General features: G+C 43.7%; 2 protein-coding genes across 9 annotated transcripts in view; one reads left to right on the top strand and one right to left on the bottom strand.

Annotated features, from left to right (window-relative positions):
- Positions 1-465: 465 nt before the first annotated feature.
- CAPZA1 (capping actin protein of muscle Z-line subunit alpha 1) lies at positions 466-11,823 on the bottom strand. Its single transcript, XM_042013559.1, has 10 exons — positions 11,720-11,823; positions 7,431-7,494; positions 7,122-7,173; positions 6,248-6,311; positions 4,732-4,938; positions 4,262-4,341; positions 3,741-3,819; positions 3,192-3,263; positions 2,543-2,605; positions 466-1,952 (listed from the first exon to the last, which is right to left on the bottom strand). The coding sequence occupies exons 1-10, from the start codon at positions 11,756-11,758 to the stop codon at positions 1,812-1,814; spliced, it is 861 nt and encodes a 286-aa protein (XP_041869493.1). The 5' UTR covers positions 11,759-11,823; the 3' UTR covers positions 466-1,811.
- The window catches only part of ST7L (suppression of tumorigenicity 7 like), a 23,786-nt gene continuing 18,205 nt past the window's right edge, over positions 11,269-16,849 (top strand). For 2 of the 8 annotated variants that reach the window (XM_042013550.1, XM_042013546.1), the window contains exons 1-5: positions 12,125-12,556; positions 13,936-14,018; positions 14,963-15,122; positions 15,638-15,692; positions 16,220-16,335. In XM_042013550.1, coding sequence (XP_041869484.1) covers positions 12,355-12,556; positions 13,936-14,018; positions 14,963-15,122; positions 15,638-15,692; positions 16,220-16,335 — 616 coding nt within the window. In that variant the 5' untranslated portion in view covers positions 12,125-12,354. Of the gene's footprint in view, positions 11,532-11,802; positions 11,882-12,119; positions 12,557-13,935; positions 14,019-14,538; positions 14,600-14,962; positions 15,123-15,637; positions 15,693-16,219; positions 16,336-16,849 lie in introns of those variants that run through there. The other 6 variants (XM_042013551.1, XM_042013552.1, XM_042013549.1 and 3 more) reach the window with 6 other exon arrangements.

Here is a 16,849-nt window from a genome sequence, read left to right as displayed (position 1 = left end):
TCACAGCTCTGTGCAAATCCTCCAAAGAAGCCCTGCTTTGTCCCGTGTAGGATACGACCAGGAGTGTCTGACGTAGGTGTTACAGTAAGACACAGAGGATGAATGGAATTACCTCCTTGCTGAGTTTTTTCCAGGGAGGAGCTGCATTAAAGCTCTGCGACTGTTTTTATTTTAATTTGGATGCTCAGCTGTCCAGTTCCCATGTCTGTATACAAGGGCGGGAGCATCACCCATGGGTTTGGAGTGATACCATCCCTGCTTTAATTGTGGAATTGTTAAAGTTGCAAAAGATCTTTGAGATCATCAAAGCCCAACCCTGAACCCAGCACTGCCATCGTGTTCACCACTAAACCATGTCCTCAAGTGCCACATTCACATTTTTGAACACCCTCAGGGTTGGTGACTCCACCACTTCCTAGCCTTTAGGAATTAACAGGAGTGAGACCATGAAAGAACACACACAAATGGCTTTAACCAAAGACTGGTGTATTTGCACTAGACTAGTTGATACAGAGGATGCCTGAGGGATGAATGGTCAGTCTCAGCAGCAAATACAAATATATTTTATTTAGATAAAACTCACAAAGGATAAACACTTGTTTTGTGGTATTACTGTGCAAAACCTGAAGTGTAATGCACAGGCAACCCCATCCCTCTCTTCCCAACCCTTTTTCCTTTGTGTATTTAAAAACAGGAAGACATGAGCCAGTTTAAAAACCAGAACCTGCAAGGCGCCCAGTGATAGCCAAGTGCAAACAAAGCAAAGGGAGTTCACCAGAGGACGTTCACTTTGTAGTGAATCCATGTTCCAAGATCTGAGAAAGGCATCATCCTCTCCTTCACAGAAACTGTTAGGACTGCTAGTTTTGATGTTAGAGGGGGGAAAAAAGTAACGCAGAGCATGCACGTAGAAGAGATTCACTCCAAAATCCCCTCTAAACATGACAAGAAACTGTCCAAAACTGAGACAAATGGAAAGGATTTTTTCTCTCACTTTGGTGCAAGTTTATTTATTTTGTACACTATCCATCCATACACCTGTGATACAAATCTATGAACCTGCCACAAAGCATTAAAGCACAACATACCTATTATTCTGTAGACATCTGCATTTTTAATCACCATCCAGCCCTTGTGGATCAGCAGTGATGCATCTTGTAAAAATGCAGATGTCTGGTAACCGTACGTACACAAGGGAGGGGAGAACAAAGATGTTCACTTTTAGGGAACATGGCTCAAATCTTCAGATTAAAAAAAGGTTACGTCCCTGGAAGAGCTGGGTGAGTAGGGAATTCTGTAAAGGATCCTGTAAACTCATTTTCTACAGTAAAATCTAAGCCTGCAGTCATCTGCTTTGTGGAGGCTGGGAACAAGGGTACACGAGGACTCACTGTCTTGCACTTACTGTGTTTTGCAGTGCCACGAGCTCTTGGCAGGTTTGACAAACTTACTGGATACCTGGAGTGCTGGATACAGGTGAAGGGAACACTCTGCACCCTCTGCTGGGGTAATAATAGGGCTTTTCCAGCTAGGAAGTTTTCCAGCCAGTGACTGAAAACAGCTACACTTCTAAGCCATGAATGGCTGAATTTAAATGACCTATTAAATGCAGCTACCACAGGAAGTTTATGTGGCAGAAAACACAAAACACAAAGACAACTATTTGTTCCACAGTTCCCTCTCAGGCTAGAAAACCTGTTAACTTTGAAAGCCCTAAAAAATGCTGCTCTGGTTTAGAAACCATCTACTTGGCATAGGACCACATTTGTTTTTTTGCACACAAACGTTTCATACGCCTCCTTCTTTCTGCATTAAGCATTCTGCATTTCTTTGCCAATCTTGTAGCTGAGGATTTTGTTCCAGTCAATCTTGGTGCGGGTGACGGGCAGCTGCCGGCGTAAGGCTTTGAAAGTGGTGTCTGACATGGTCTGGTAGTTTTCACTAATTGCTGTCTGCAAGTGCAAGTAGATTTGGTTAGGGCACTCATAAAACACTACGAGAAAGCTCAACTCAGTGTTAAAGCCACAAACTCCTTTCTGTAAGGTGTAAGGCACACTATTAACTAAATTAATAATGTAGTCACCAGTGTGTGTGCAAGTCAAAGGGTTTCTATTCACGTTCCCTGTAATGCAGCAGCATCTCCTTAGGTCTTTCACTGCCTTATCTCTTTTGAGTCTCCTTACACACAGGCTGGGACAATGTAAAAGCTGTTGCACAAATTTCCTCCTCAGTATTTTTAACTGTCACAGAGGAAAATACATTGACTCACCCACTCCCCTCCCATGCTTGTTCCAGGTACCATTTGTAACCCTTTAAAAAACCATACAGCAAACTTGATAGTTAATTATAACACAGCTTTATAACGTTACAGCTTTATAACTATATTGTTTAAACAAATACTGCTGCCCTCTTCTAAGTAATTCTTACAGTGAATACCAGATTCAGCCAGAAACAGAACCAGAGGTCAGTTTTCCATGTTTTCATTAACTGCAAATGGAGACTGATATGATTCTATGGTTTATTTAACTACCATTGATCTTACCTGGTACTCGTTTTCTGCATTTTCTATGATCTTAATAAACTCCTTAGCAGTTTGGACATCACTCTGCAAAGGAGGAAAAAAAAAAAGTTGGTATGTTGAAGCACAACTTAGATAAGCTACACAATAGGTTTCTTCTCAAATGATAGGCTGAGTACAGATAAAGTGGGTAACATCATCAGCTTGTGCCTCGTGGTTGTAGCTGGGTTCCTTTCACTTATGACGTACTGGGTAGAGCTTGTGCTCCGAACTGGAACAGGGCTGCACCCTAGTGAGCAAAAGGGACGTGGACCTTCATGGTAAAATGAGTCATTTTGCAGCTGTTGCTCCCTCTACCATACTAGAGGATTTCTTATTTTCCCCTTAGTGTATGTCTCTTACTGTTCCTTTCCCATGCACAGAGATAGAGAAGCATATTCTGTCCTCTTTAACCCAAACTTCCAAGAGAAGCTTTCCAACAGAGACTTTCTAATAAGATTGAATTTTAAGCAATTGGGAATCTGGGATTCCTATGTGACTCTAAATACTACATTGAATGTTCACCCTAAAATTACTTTAAAGTCAAGAGACTGCAGTCATGGCAGTGCATGCTTTGTGAGCTGTTTAAGGAATAAAACAGTTGCTTATTATAAGGATCTTTTAGCATACTTACTGACACCTGTACAGAGTCCTGAATGTCTTTGTGACTAACCAGCTGGACATTGCCATCTTCATAGTAATGGACCTGGACAAAGAGATAGAATGAACGTTTTATCACAGAATTCCTGAGCCCCCAAATGCTACTAAAATGGCACAACAGAGCATTGTGCCAGTCTTCTCTGCTTACGTGGAGACTAAAAGCAGGATGGATTTTCTAAAAGGTTTCATTCTTTGTCAAGACTGTTCAAGATTATGTTAATGCAGTAAACACCTAGAGCTAAGAGCAAATATAAAAGATTCAAGGTAGAGGTTTTAGCCCTATGAAGTGAAGCAAAGTGGAGGCCTATATGGTAATGCTACATAATAAACCACAGGCCATATCTGAGACTATTCCTGAAATACTAGATTTAAGAATTAATTTCTTGAATTGCTTAGTTTAATAGCATACTGACTTGAGAAGGACATCTCTGCTGCATTTCAGCATCTCATTCTGAGCCAATCCATTTGTGTAAGAGAAGCACAGTGCAGCTTCTTCTGTTACTGCCAGGAGAAATTAACTCACCTGGATTTTGAGCACGGCAGCCACTTGAGCTGTTGGTGGTGTGATGGTAAACTTCCATTCTGATCTCCAACGCCCATTCCTAAAAGCAATCAAAGCATGAAAAACTATTTCCAAGAAGCTGTAACAGCAAAAAGAACCAAACTAACAAGAGTAAGTTGTTTCTGATGTTGTCTTATCACCACTACTACACAAGGATTTAGTGCTTCAGATGACAGAGTCAAATTTCAGCAGCCCAGCTGAATATGATGAAGCTTCAGTACAAAGAAGCTCCAGTGCACTTGTGCTCCAGAGATGTAAAGGATTATCTATCCAGCTCTGCTAATGCCTTTACTCTGGATAGGTCACAGGAAGGGTTTTGATAAGTGCCAAGGGGGCTGCAAGGAAAACACTACAGAAGGAAAAGAACTTCTTGGGAAGCCCAAAACTCCCTGTCCTTCAGACCGTGTCAGAGCTATAGTAGGATAGGTTGGTGTGAGGAACTAGGCAAAGGAAGAAAACACACTATGTTGAAATAGTCTTACCAGAAGTTCTTGGGCTGAAACTGGTGGCTCTCAATACAGGCAATAATTGTCTGCTGTCCATCTATAGATTTACCATAAACCTGTATTTAGAAAAAGAGTTAAAAAGGCCCAAGAGCTAAGGAAAGCCATTCTTAATCTCTGTTCTTGGCAGCAGGGTGGAGGCTGCTGTGGTGGTACCTCACTGGGAACATGCACCACGAGTTCCACTGTCCAACACCTCCCCTGGCAGGCATTTTATTACCTGCAGGTGTGAAGGTGCTCGGCAGCCATGCCTATGAAAAATGTCTAATCTATCTTTACCACTGTGTGCATACCAAGATAGCTGCACCCTCTTCGGAACCTGTCATTCCAAAGTTAGCCAAAATACTAGTGAGGATGGAGAATTCCAACAGCTCTGCCCAGCACAGTCGGCTCTAGAACTGACTGACTCAGAGCAATACACTTTCAGGGAAACAATATGGATACTCAACAGTGCAGAAGCCATTGGGGTAATGATCTTTGACGTAGGCTCTCAGTGCACTGTCACAGGCATCTCTCCATTGTTTTAAAGTCGATTCTGTGTCCTCGGGCTGGGGATCACTTGCTTCTTTCCTTAAGTGATCAAACTTAAAAGAAAGTTTGTTTCTTGGGTCTAAAAATCTGCCATTGCCCAGATCACCATGTTCTGTGATTAAGACCTGTAAAAGAAGTTGAAATGATGATACATTTAGGCTGCTATAGATGTGTTATTTCTCATTTTTCCCTACTTGCATATCAGTGTTATAATAGGTTCTTTCATTGAGCTACAAGATCACATAAAGAAAACAAAGCCTTTCAGTAATAATTTAAATTAATAGTAGTAGTTGTGAGGCTGAAGGTAACTTGCTGCTCTCCACAGTAATTCTGCACTTAGACTTCTGTTCCAGAAAAGGCTGAACTATAATAATGTATATATTTAGCTTAAAATTGGGTATCCTTACAATATAAGCAGGTTGCTTTGCTTTTGAAGTTATTTTAGCTGTTTTCCTTCTCTGTTTCTAGAGCAAACAGAGAATTTTACTCTGGAATCTACCATTTATTGCCATGTTCCATGTTGCAATAGCTCTACTTCTGGGCAAGAAGGGTATATAGATGTGACTACTTCTAAAATACACCAACTAAAGCAGACAGCAAAGCAGCATTGCACATTCCCTCCCTTTTTCTTTTTCACCATAATTCTCTGGCTTCACAAATACTGGCTTTTTTGGGGTGGGGTTTTTCTTTTGCAGGTTGTACTGTAACTTTCTCATCAAAGCTATTTCTATGAGCAGCCCTCTTAATATCTGCCTCCCATAAACATATCTGGAACACCACAAAAGCTGGGTCAGAGCTTGGCTCAGAGAACAGAGCAGATGGTCAGGCAGCTTTCTGGCTTCCCTACGACTTTGTTTGTTCTAAAGAAAAAAGTTAAAAAAACCCCCCTAAACAACTTGTTTTGCTGGCATAGACTGGATAGTATTAGGTATAATCATTACACCAAATCAATGATTTGGTATAAACAAAGATAGCGGTTTTTTTTTAGGGTAGCTGGGAACGGACTAAAATTGCAGAAAATAAACAAACTATTAGGAATCTATTATCAATTGTCAATAGGAACTGTAAGCAAGTAGCAACATAAGGGCTTGCGAGTGAGCTTTAAATAGACAGTAATCTTTAATCATTCACACTCCTAAGTAAAATTCCAGTGACTTCAGCATGAAGCTTTAAGGAACAACGAATTGGACTTACTAAGTAGTACAAGACAGGACTTAAAGAGAATATTTTGCTTATGCTTTGTTCTTACAGAAGAAAGTTTGGCATTATAATGATATGTGGGGGAAGGAGGAGAGGCGGCACCTTGTGAGCAGAATGAGTGAGTCAGCTGATGGTGATGTTGACTTATGAGTCAACATCTTGACGAAACAACATTTTTATTGCTTTTTCACAGTGCAGTAATACAAACCTCAAGTGTACAAAGTTTCCTCTTACCTGATCATCGTACCCTTCTATCTTCACCGGAGTGAACTGATCCATGTTGTACTGTGCAAACGCACTGTTGAGGATTAAAAGAACATGAACTTTAGCTGTTCATGCACAATTATTTTGTCTCAAGAATAAGTACACTGTGTGATTATATTCCAGCAAACATCAACTTAAATTGGGCAAATAATACACACGAGCACTGTTAAAGGATTTTCCAATACCTTTCACTGTAGATAGCTATAAACACCAGGTCTAAAAGCAGGTTTACTTAGGGATGACCAGGAAAATACAGAGTTCAAAAGTAGAACAGCAGGTAGCCTGGAGGAATGTGAGCAAGCCAAGGCAAAACAGGAACACCCCAGCTACAATTTAGACAGCAGCAAGGTAAATAAATTTACAACAATTTTCTTACGTAAAGACTTGCTGACTGACACGTCACCTAGCTTGAAATAAAATCTTAGCATCAAAAAGCTTTAAGCACCTTCTGATGAAGCTGTGGAAGTAAACAATATATTTTGAAAATTTTTTATTGAGGGCAGTTCTTTTTCTAAATTTAGGCTATGAATTACTCACTATTTCAGGCTTCGCTTACTTTATAAATCAGATGATTCAACATGATCAGACATTTCTGCTGCTGCAGATTTAAACTCTTTGGCAGAGTGCCTTCCTGTCAGTTTTATACAGCACAAATTCCAAATTAGGGCTTTTAAAAAGAATCATCCACACCTTTCATTATATATTTTGTTAAGTGGGGTAAGGAAGTACAGAAGATTGCTCTGAATACAGCAAATGGTTTTCTTTGTCACAGAATGGTGGGTATAAAAAAACCAGAAGTATCTCTGATGGTAATTTGACTTGTGTTTGAAATCTTAGTACTTACTGTGCTGCTCCTTCCCTGAGAAGATTGTCATTGTTAAGCAATAACCGGACATCTGGAGAAGAAAGGGTTCAGGTGGGTTACTGGATTTTTTGATAAAATTTTTCTCTTTATGCATTTTATTTTCAACTGTACAAATGCAAACATTAATATGATTAAATAATTTCATTAAGCAGAAGTAGTCCAGAAGGACTGCATGCTTTCCCTAGCCACTTAACCGTAAAAGCAGTATGGTGTGACACGGCCTCAGATTCTTACAATAGATAAAACGTGAAGAAAACATCACAGATCATTTTTTCCTTCATTACTTACCATTGAATACTTCATTGAACTCTCCAGGGGGTGCATGAGTGATGAATTTTGCAGCTATACGCACCTACAATGAAGCAGAAAAGTAATTAAAGACAAAAGATAATTTACTGCGTTCATACATATTGAAGCAATTTACCAACAAAACCAACTCTAAAGTGACAGATGTAGGGAGAAATCTAGACATGCATTGTCAAGATAGAAATAGTCTCTCATAAGACTATTCAAAGCAAGGCTGGACAGGGCTTGGAACAACCTGGTCTAGTGGAAGGTCCCTGCCCACGGCAAAGGGTGGAACTGGATGATCTTCAAGGTCCCTTTCAACCCAAATCATTCTGGGATTCTATGAAGGCATGTGGAACTGTGAATGATACCATAAATAACTGAAAAGGCCGACTTTCAATGTCCAGAGACTTTGAATCTGGAAAAGAAAGCCCCGTCTCTTCTAAAGTGTAATAAAACTGAAATGTGTTCTGAAATCCAATATACATGTCTTGCACTGTTAGAATTTAGGTGGTCCGGGTATTGATTCTGTTGGAATTAGTAGGAGTTTATGGTTTTCATTATCAAATCTTTTATGGCTTTTACAGGACCAAAGGGAATAGAAAGATCTTGGAAGAAATGAAAGAGGAAGTGCCACAAAATTAAACCTCTCCCTTAGAATAATAAAAACATCACATTTCCTCTGATAAGCCCAGCTAACAAAGTCGACCAATGAGCCTCTCCAGTCTAACAAGACATTTATTGAAAGTGACTGCAGAATTGCTCATTACCATTCTGATTACCTTCTACTTTTCATTTTGAGCAGCAAAACAAGAATTGTGTGTATATATCCAACTGCTTCACCTGAGTTATTGCCAGAGCTGGAAATAACTCACTTCTCTCAACAGTCTTCCCTGTTTTAATCAGAAATTGTTTGTATTGTTTGTTGCATAATTATTTAAAGCAAGCCACGAAAAGAAATAAACACTTTTCCAAACAAAAGGTTTGTTAGCCTATCTAAGAAATTAATCTCTTACCAAAAATATGCCCATAGAGAATAAAGGAGTGAAGCTTGAAGGATGGAACAAACTCATTTTGTTGCTCAACTGATGGTTTTGGGTTTTTTGCTTTGCTTTAAAATTGCCTTATTCCAACAGGATCAAGTAACAACTCAGCTTTAACTGGATTGAGCTTCAGATAAAAATAGATCATCTTCCAAATTAGCAATGATTTCGAAAAACAGATATACATTCTTTGTGCCTGAAGTAATTGAGCAATACAAGGAAAACATTAAAAAGACAGTATCTTGTGTAATTGATACAATGCAGAACATAAAACCATTTTCTCTTAATTTTCTGGTTTTAGGTAGGTAAGTATACAGCAATTCCAAAAATGGAGTCTTAAACTGTTTTAAAACTTTCATTATTTAAAGAGCTGTAGTTAGGACAGATTGCTACCATAATATTGTCAAATTTCACTGTCAGAAATTTGGGCAATGATGAAGAGAGCCTGGCAGTAATTTAGGGAGACCCTGCTGCTCTATATCCTCTGTGGACTTCGCTCAGAGTCCGCCCCAAAAGGCTGAAAGATTTCTGAAATGACACCATGTGCTTTTCTGAGCAAGTGCAATTGTAAGCACAGCACGGAATATCACTGTGCTAAAGCTCTCACACTACCACTAAATATCTACTACTAATGCCAGGATGCCTCTCAGTGGGAGGACAGCCCTGGAATACACCCTGCAAATTAACTCCCTGGATGAACAGATTCTCTTTTATAAGGTGCTTCAACATACAGCAAAAAAAGGTCCCTAAAAACTTATAAAATTTAATATCTTATAAGTTTATGCAATGATGTTGTGGCTGCAGAACATGAAACCCTCGCAAAGGGGTCACTGTTTTAGTAGGCTGACCTTCAGATCAATGGATTCTCGTAACGAAATCCTTATGGGAAAAAGAAACAACAAACAAACAGAAAAAACCCCCAAGTGTTATGTGAGAGATTTTTACAGTCTTCCACAAATTCTCTCACTTGGAAGGATGAACAAAACTAAATCAACACAGAAAGGCCTCTGCACTTCAATCAAATGTTATTACAAACCCAGTTCTGATCAAAGCAAAGGCTGCAAGTGGAAAGTGTTCACTTGGATAATTACCCCTTGCCCTGCCTCTCACAGAGCAATAAAATACAAACCATTTCAGTTAAACTATTGAAATCAGGAGTGCAGGAAACAGGCTGGGGAGTGATTAATTTGAAATGTCAAGCACTTGAACAGTTGTTGGTTTTCAGAGCTGGCTTCTTGCAGGGCGGTGTCAGGATGCTTCTCTGCAGAAACACCAAAATAGGACTTTCTGCAACCTGCCCCATTTCCTGGCCCCCGGCGCCATTTCAGGTGCCATTTCAGCCTGCAACATCAACTTCCTGCTTCTAAAATGGGGAAAGTGTCTGAGGGGAAGGGAAGCTGCTCAGCCGCTAGTTTAAACTGGCAAAATGGCAGCAGAATGAACTAGAGCAAAACAGGGGAGATTTCAGAGGAACTTAAAAGAAAATCACAGGATCACAGACTGGTTGGGTTGGAAGCGACCTTAAAGCTCATCCAGTGCCATCCCCCTGCCATGAGCAGGGACACCTCCCACTGTCCCAGGCTGCACCAAGCCCTGTCCAACCTGGCCTTGGGCACTGCCAGGGATCCAGGGGCAGCCACAGCTGCTCTGGGCACCCTGTGCCAGGGCCTGCCCACCCTCACAGCGAAGAATTTCTTCCCAATATCCCATCTAACTCTGTCCTCTGGCAGTGTGAAGCCATTCCCCCTTGTCCTGTCACTCCAGGCCCTTGTCCGAAGTCCCTCTCCAGCTCTCTTGGAGCCCTTTTAGGCACTGGAAGGGGATCTAAGGTCTCCCTGGAGCCTTCTCTTCTCCAGGCTGGACACCCCCCAGCTCTCCCAGCCTATCTAAGAAATTAATCTCTTACCAAAAATATGCCCATAGAGAATAAAGGAGTGAAGCTTGAAGGACGGAATGAACTCATTTTGTTGCTCAATTGATGGTTTTGGGTTTTTTGCTTTGCTTTAAAGTACTGGTAAATTAAGACTTAAAAGAAATAACATTTATAAAGTTCAAGACTCATCTGAATAGTCACAAAATGGATACTACAGTAAATCTTTGCTGCATGTTTCTCTTTCAGATCCTCCCTTAAGGTTGTCCTTCTCTGCCTGTGTGAGGCGTGGAGGCAGTTGAAATTGAATCAAGCTATATTCTAAAAGCCATATCAATTCTGCTCTGGAATACTTATTTCAAACAACATCACCTAAAATAGTGACTAATGGATTAATTTCATCTTTAAAGCTCTGCTTGTTTCACAAATGATGTCACTGAAATGAAGCTGAAATTGCAGTTTAAGGGAAAAATGAAAGCATCCTCTGGACTTGTAGGATCCTTGAGGATCCACGAGCCTGAACAACTCCTCCATAATGTTAAAAAACAAAGCAAGCACTAAATTTAACACTTCTATGATGTAAGGAAGAGTAACAGTGTATTTTAAAACTACTGTTTGTAGACAACAGTGTTACCTGGCACAGAACCTGCAGTCTGTAACTTTCCCACATTCCTACATAAGAGGAACTACTCATTTCCCCCTTTCCTAAAATAATTATGGCTCTATTTGCTCCTACTTAGTCCTTTCCACCCAGCATAATTTGTAGGCTCTACATCAAAGTTCCTGTCAGCAGCTGGGGCGAGCAGAAAACGCGCCGACACACTCGGAGGGTGTTTAGGAAGTGAAGAAGTTGCAAAGGACCTTATAGACACGCTCGTTACTTAGCTGATTCGGGAAAAGAAGCGCAGAAAATACATTTTCGCAGAATCATTTTGGTTGGGAAAGACCTCCAAGATCATCGAGTGATCAACCTGTGACTGATCCCCACCTTGTCAACAAGACCAGAGCACTGACTGCCACGTCCGGTCGTTCCTCGAACATCACCAGGGACGGGGACTTTACCACCTCCCTGGGCAGCCCCTGCCAACGTCTAACAGGCCTTTCTGTTAAGAAACTCCTCCTGATGTCCAACCTAAACCTCAGCTGCACCGAGGCAATGAAGAAATCGGAAGGCAAAGTGCTTCGGAGGTAAGGAACGGCCGTTCCTTCACCCGGGCGGCGGCGGCCCGGTGCTCTCGGGGACCCGCCCGCCCCGAGGCACCCGCAGGCCGGCACACAGGCACCGGACGAGCCTGCCCGCCACTCCCCACCCACCGCCTTCCCGGGGGCAGCGGCGCAGGCCCACAGCGGGGGAGCGGCCACCCCCTTTCCTTTACCTTCTCCTCATCCGACACCCGCTCCTCCAGGTCCGCCATCTTGGCAGCTGTGTGCCCGGCCCCGCGCAGCGCATGCCGGGAGAGCCGGGCGGCGGGCCGAAAGCGCTGGTGGCGCCATCTTAGCTGCGGGCAGACGCCGCCCGGCCGCCATCATAAAAACGGGTGGGTTCTCGCGGTACCGGCTGATAGAGCCGCCGCCTCCCGGAGCCTTCGGGGCTCCCGCTCATCGTGTGGGATGTGCTCGGGTGGAGTAGCGGTGATGGGCTTTACGAACAGGCTGCCCACTCTGGAGGAGCCCCGCTCTGGTCATCCCGGCCCTGTCCCGGCGTGCCCCGTCGGCTGTGACGGCCGGGAGGTGTAGACGGGAAGCACGGCTGCCGCCATCTTAGCTGCGGGCAGATGCCGTGCTGCCGCCATCATAGGAGCGGGCAGGTTTTTCGCTACCGGGAACACGGCAGCGGAGGACCTGCCGCCTCCCGGAGCCTCCAGGGATCCCGGTTGTGGTGTGCGCGACGATCAGTCCCCGCTTCGCCCTGGAGCAGCGGTGATGGGGTCGGCGAACGGACTGCCCGCTCTGGCGGAGTCCCGCCCCGGTGCTTGTCCCGCCCCTGTCCCGGCGTGCCCCGTCGGCGGTGATGGCGGAGGGTGGCGGTAGCGGTGGCAGCGGCCGGGGGCCGCCGTGCCCCGGGGCGGCGTCGGCGTTCCGGCGCTGGGAGCAGCTGCGGCGGCGGGCGGCGACGCCCTGGGCCCGCGGGCTCCTGGCCGTGGCCGCCGGGCTCGGGCTCTTATACGCGGTGCTGCGGGTGCCGGTGCGACTCCGGGACGGCCTGGCCGCGGGTGAGGGCGGCCGGGGCGGATGGCGCGGCGGGGGGAGGCGGACCCTGCCTGTGGAGCCGGGCGTGCGGGCAGGGCAGGCTCGGCCCGGATCTCCCGAGCATCCTGGCCTGTATTGGGAATAGTGTACCCAGCGGGACCGGGGGGGGGGATTGTCCCGCTCTGCTGGGTACTGGCTCCGCAGGTGCTGTGTCCAAATCTGGGGCCTTCCATTCAGGAGGAATGTTGCGGGACTGGAGTGTGTCCAGAGAAGGGAACGCATCTGGGGGAGGTCTGGGACACCAGGAGCGGCTGAGGGAGCTGGGAAAGGGGCTCAGGCTGGAGCAAAGGAGGCTCAGGGGGGACCTTGTGGCTCTGCACAAGTCCCTGACAGGAGGGGGCAGCCGGGGGGGTCGGGCTCTGCTCCCAGGGAACAGGGCCAGGAGGAGAGGGAACGGCCTCAGACTGGGCCAGGGGAAGTTCAGGTCGAACATCAGCAGGAATTTCTTCTTGGAAAGGGTGGTCAGGCATTGGAAGGGGATGGTGGAGTCCCCGTCCCTGGTAGTATCCAGGGCACTCGGTGACCTGGCACTCAGTGCTCTGGTCACAGTGTTGACGAGGTGGGGATTGGTCACAGGTTGGACTCGAAAAGGTCTTTTCCAAACTAATTGATATTTTGATTCTGTGAATATGTCCCAGCAGTGCCTGTGGGCTGGTCCTGCATCCCAGCTTTGCTCAGTGGCATACTGGGCTCATCACCTGCCCCCAGGGCTGGGGACATGGCCGAGGACTGTGCAGTCCTGGGGCAGCTGGAAGCAGCCACGGCACTGCCCCGGTGCCACCTGCGTGCTGCTGTGTGCTCCCACCTGGAGGTCTGTCAGGCTGGAGCCCTGCCCTGGCCACCCCTGTCCCTGTCCAACCTGTGCTGCTGGCAGGTGACAAGGCTGATGTGCAGTTTGAGTCCAAACCACGGTCAGAGCACCACTAGATAATTACATTTCCTGCATTATGCTCTTGATAGCAGGAGGGAGAGGTCTTTGGAAAATATATGTTAGTACTGAATATAAATTTGCATCAAAACAGCATGGTTTTGTCTTAAAGTGAAATAGTATGTTAAATTGGCTTGTTGTGGTCCAGCAGCCACTGTATGGGTGAAACCGTAAGATGCTTTATCTAGAAATGTACACTGATTTTTTAAAAATCTGGTATAAAAATTAACTGTCACAGGTGGTTACAAACAAAATAATATGTGGTGAGGATTCCCCCTAGCAATGTAGCATTATAAAGCTCCTGGGCCTATAGTGTACTGTAGATTTCCATGATATTCAGCATTCTTTAATAGACAAGCTATTTTTGTTTTTCAGTTCTGCTTGTTAAGTCTTTGGTTTTGTTTCTCTTAACAGCGACCATGTTCTTAAGCACTTTGACTCCAAAATTCTACTTTGCCCTTACAGTGACTTCATCTTTTATATCTGGACTGATATTTGTAAGTAGTCCTTTTTTTTTTTTTTTTCTTTTTTTTAAACAACTTTAGCACCTCTCAGATGACTTTATGAGGGGTAAATGGAATGAGTATCAGACTCTAGAGGGTGCCTTTGTGCTGGAAAGGAACTTCTCTGACGTATTGTAACAACTCTTTTGCTGTGTGTTGTATGTTGGGACTGTATGAGTCTGAGAAAATAACTTGTATGGAATCCCAGAATTGTTTACCTCCCCTGACACAGCTCCAGCTGCTCCCTTGGTCACCAGAGAGAAGAGACCAGTGCCTGATCCAGGCACAGCATCCAAGTTGGTCTAGGGCTGACAGTTTGGTGTAGTCCTTGAGGGCTTGTGATATGCAAGTATTTTTAATAGCTTCAAAAAGAGGTAGTAGTATTTTTGGCCCAAAATTTCTGGTAAGTGACTGTCATTTCTCTTAACTTAGCCTTGTCTCTTTGTTAGCCTCTTTCTTTCTGGTTAGCAGAACATCTCAGTTTAATGGGCCGTTTTGTCCTTTATTCTTTTAGATTATTTTTGTGAAATGAAAAAACTACACCTGTGTTGAATACTACAAATTTGGTACTACAGGTAGGGCTACAGCTTGAAATATCCTCACCAGAAAAAGAGGATATAATGTTTTTTGCCTCTGTTCCCAGTTTCCCTATACAGGCACTACTGAAAGAGTTTATGAGTTACCCTAATGACCTGGGGAGGGAGGAACATAACATTTGACTAAAATTTTGCTGTTTTTTTTCCAATCTCTTTCATGTTCTGTGAGTGATCCTGCATGACAAGACAGGCCAAACCAGATCATTAGTGTCACTCTGGAGATAAGTTCCATCCCTGATCATCTGCAAGGGGATGTACTCGCTGTGAACACTCTTCAGCTCTCGTGTTTGCTGGAAGGGTATCACCTAAGGAAGTTTCTGGTGCTTTTTTCTCCTGTGACAGGTGTTTGAGTGGTGGCACTTCCGGAAATACGGCACATCTTTCATTGAGCAGGTTTCTGTGAGCCATTTGAGGCCACTCATCGGGGGTGCAGAGAACAGCCCCCCAGCCCCGGCAGCTTTCTTGGCGGGGGAGAATGAGACCAGCAGGCAGAATATGCCAGGTGATTCCTGATGTGTCCCAGCAGCTTTCCTTAAGCTTCGAGGTGGCTTTTAATGGCTTTGCCTCTGCATTAGTGCTTGTAAAGAATGGACAAAACCTACATCTTACAAAGTGCTTTATTAGTAGTGGTAAAAATAAACTAAATAATAATGTATTTTTGCTCTAAGCCATTCCTTGTTAAAAATATGATTTAGAAAATGTTATACATTTAGCTAAAACTTTTCAGTAACATTAGTTATTTACTACTGTAAATATGTGCAAGGTAAACATTGCATGAGTGTACATGGCGGTGTTCAATCTTCCCACCATGTGCTTTTGTACCCCAGCAATGTTGGGGAGCAGAAATATTTGTGGAATAGCAGAAGTTTATGAAAATGATTGTATAATAATAAAATAAAAGCAGCTTTTGAAAGCACAAGTGTTTTTGTGTTACTGCATTTTAACGTCAAGGTAATATTTCCTGTGCTTTTAATTTAAAAAGTACTTTTTTTTTTTTTTTTTTTTTTTATTCCCCAGAGTGCAAAGTATGGCGAAATCCTCTCAATCTATTCAGAGGGGCAGAGTATAGCAGGTATTAATTATCTTGCTTTCCACTGCATATTGTTAAAATTAATCGGGGGCATGCACATGACTTCCTCACAGAGCTTGCACTGGTAATGTCAGGAGACAGCTGGAGACCTGCAAGATTATAGGGGTGATTGATGCCAATCCTGTGTTTAAAAGGCACCAAGCCAGGCTTTGGCAGTTTCAATGTTAAGAACAAAAATATTACTGTAATATCAGGGTTTTTTTGAGAGTAAAGTAGAAAAAAACTTAATTTGGAGGTTGAGACAGTGATTCTCAATCTGAATTCTCTTCTTTTAAAATATATGGTAAGTCTCCTAGTGTTACTTCATGGAAAAAGCTGCTTTCTAGTAAGCCAGTTCCCAAGTTGTTTAGAACTTTACAGATTATTGAACAGTAGTACTTGGAACTTTGTGTCAGTAGCTTTAGTCTTTATTATTACAGATTTTCTGCACTAGGCACATCAGATATCCCCTTGGTATCAGCATTGCTGATTGCTAGGAATGCCTCTTACTGAAATTTCTGCTGTTTTAGGTACATGTGGGTGACTGGGAAGGAGCCTCTTACTTACTATGACATGAATTTGTCTGCTCAAGATCATCAAACCTTCTTCACATGTGACACGGATGTCCTTCGGCCTTCGGATACAGGTACTGACGTCTGTGTAAGGTGTGTAAGTGTTGGGCAGTGTCAAGTGCGTGTTTTTAGTGAACTTCAAAGTAGTGCACGTTATCATGTCAAATATTTTGTGAAACTGTGGCCTTTCTCAACTGCTGAAGAGGTTTAATAGATGTATAGAATCACAGAGGGGTTTGGGTTGGGAGGGACCTCAAAGCCCATCTCGTTCCACTCCCTGCCATGGACAGGGACACCTTCCGCTAGACCAGGTTGCTCCAAGCCCCATCCAATCTGACCTTGAAATTGAGTGGAAAGATGTTTTACCTTGTGCATTCTCTACAACTTTAGTGCTGTCAGGGTCCTGACATTTTTTAAGATCTCACACATTTCAAATAATTAACACAATATTGCAAACCTGGATTATATTCTCAACAGCCAAAATGTGGTCTCATTTAAACCTTAGTAATGAATAGTGCGGTCTCCAGATTTTTTTTCCTTGTGTTCCACATGTTTCGTGCAGAAAATGTTCTTTACCTGGTTATTGTC

The sequence above is a fragment of the Corvus kubaryi genome, unplaced genomic scaffold (genome assembly GCF_017639235.1).
Source record: "Corvus kubaryi isolate FWS band 111438036 unplaced genomic scaffold, C.kubaryi_AGA036_p1.0 split1-37355, whole genome shotgun sequence".
Lineage (NCBI taxonomy): Eukaryota > Metazoa > Chordata > Aves > Passeriformes > Corvidae > Corvus > Corvus kubaryi.
Note: the sequence above shows the minus strand (reverse complement) of the source record. Positions and strands in the feature narration are given on the sequence as shown.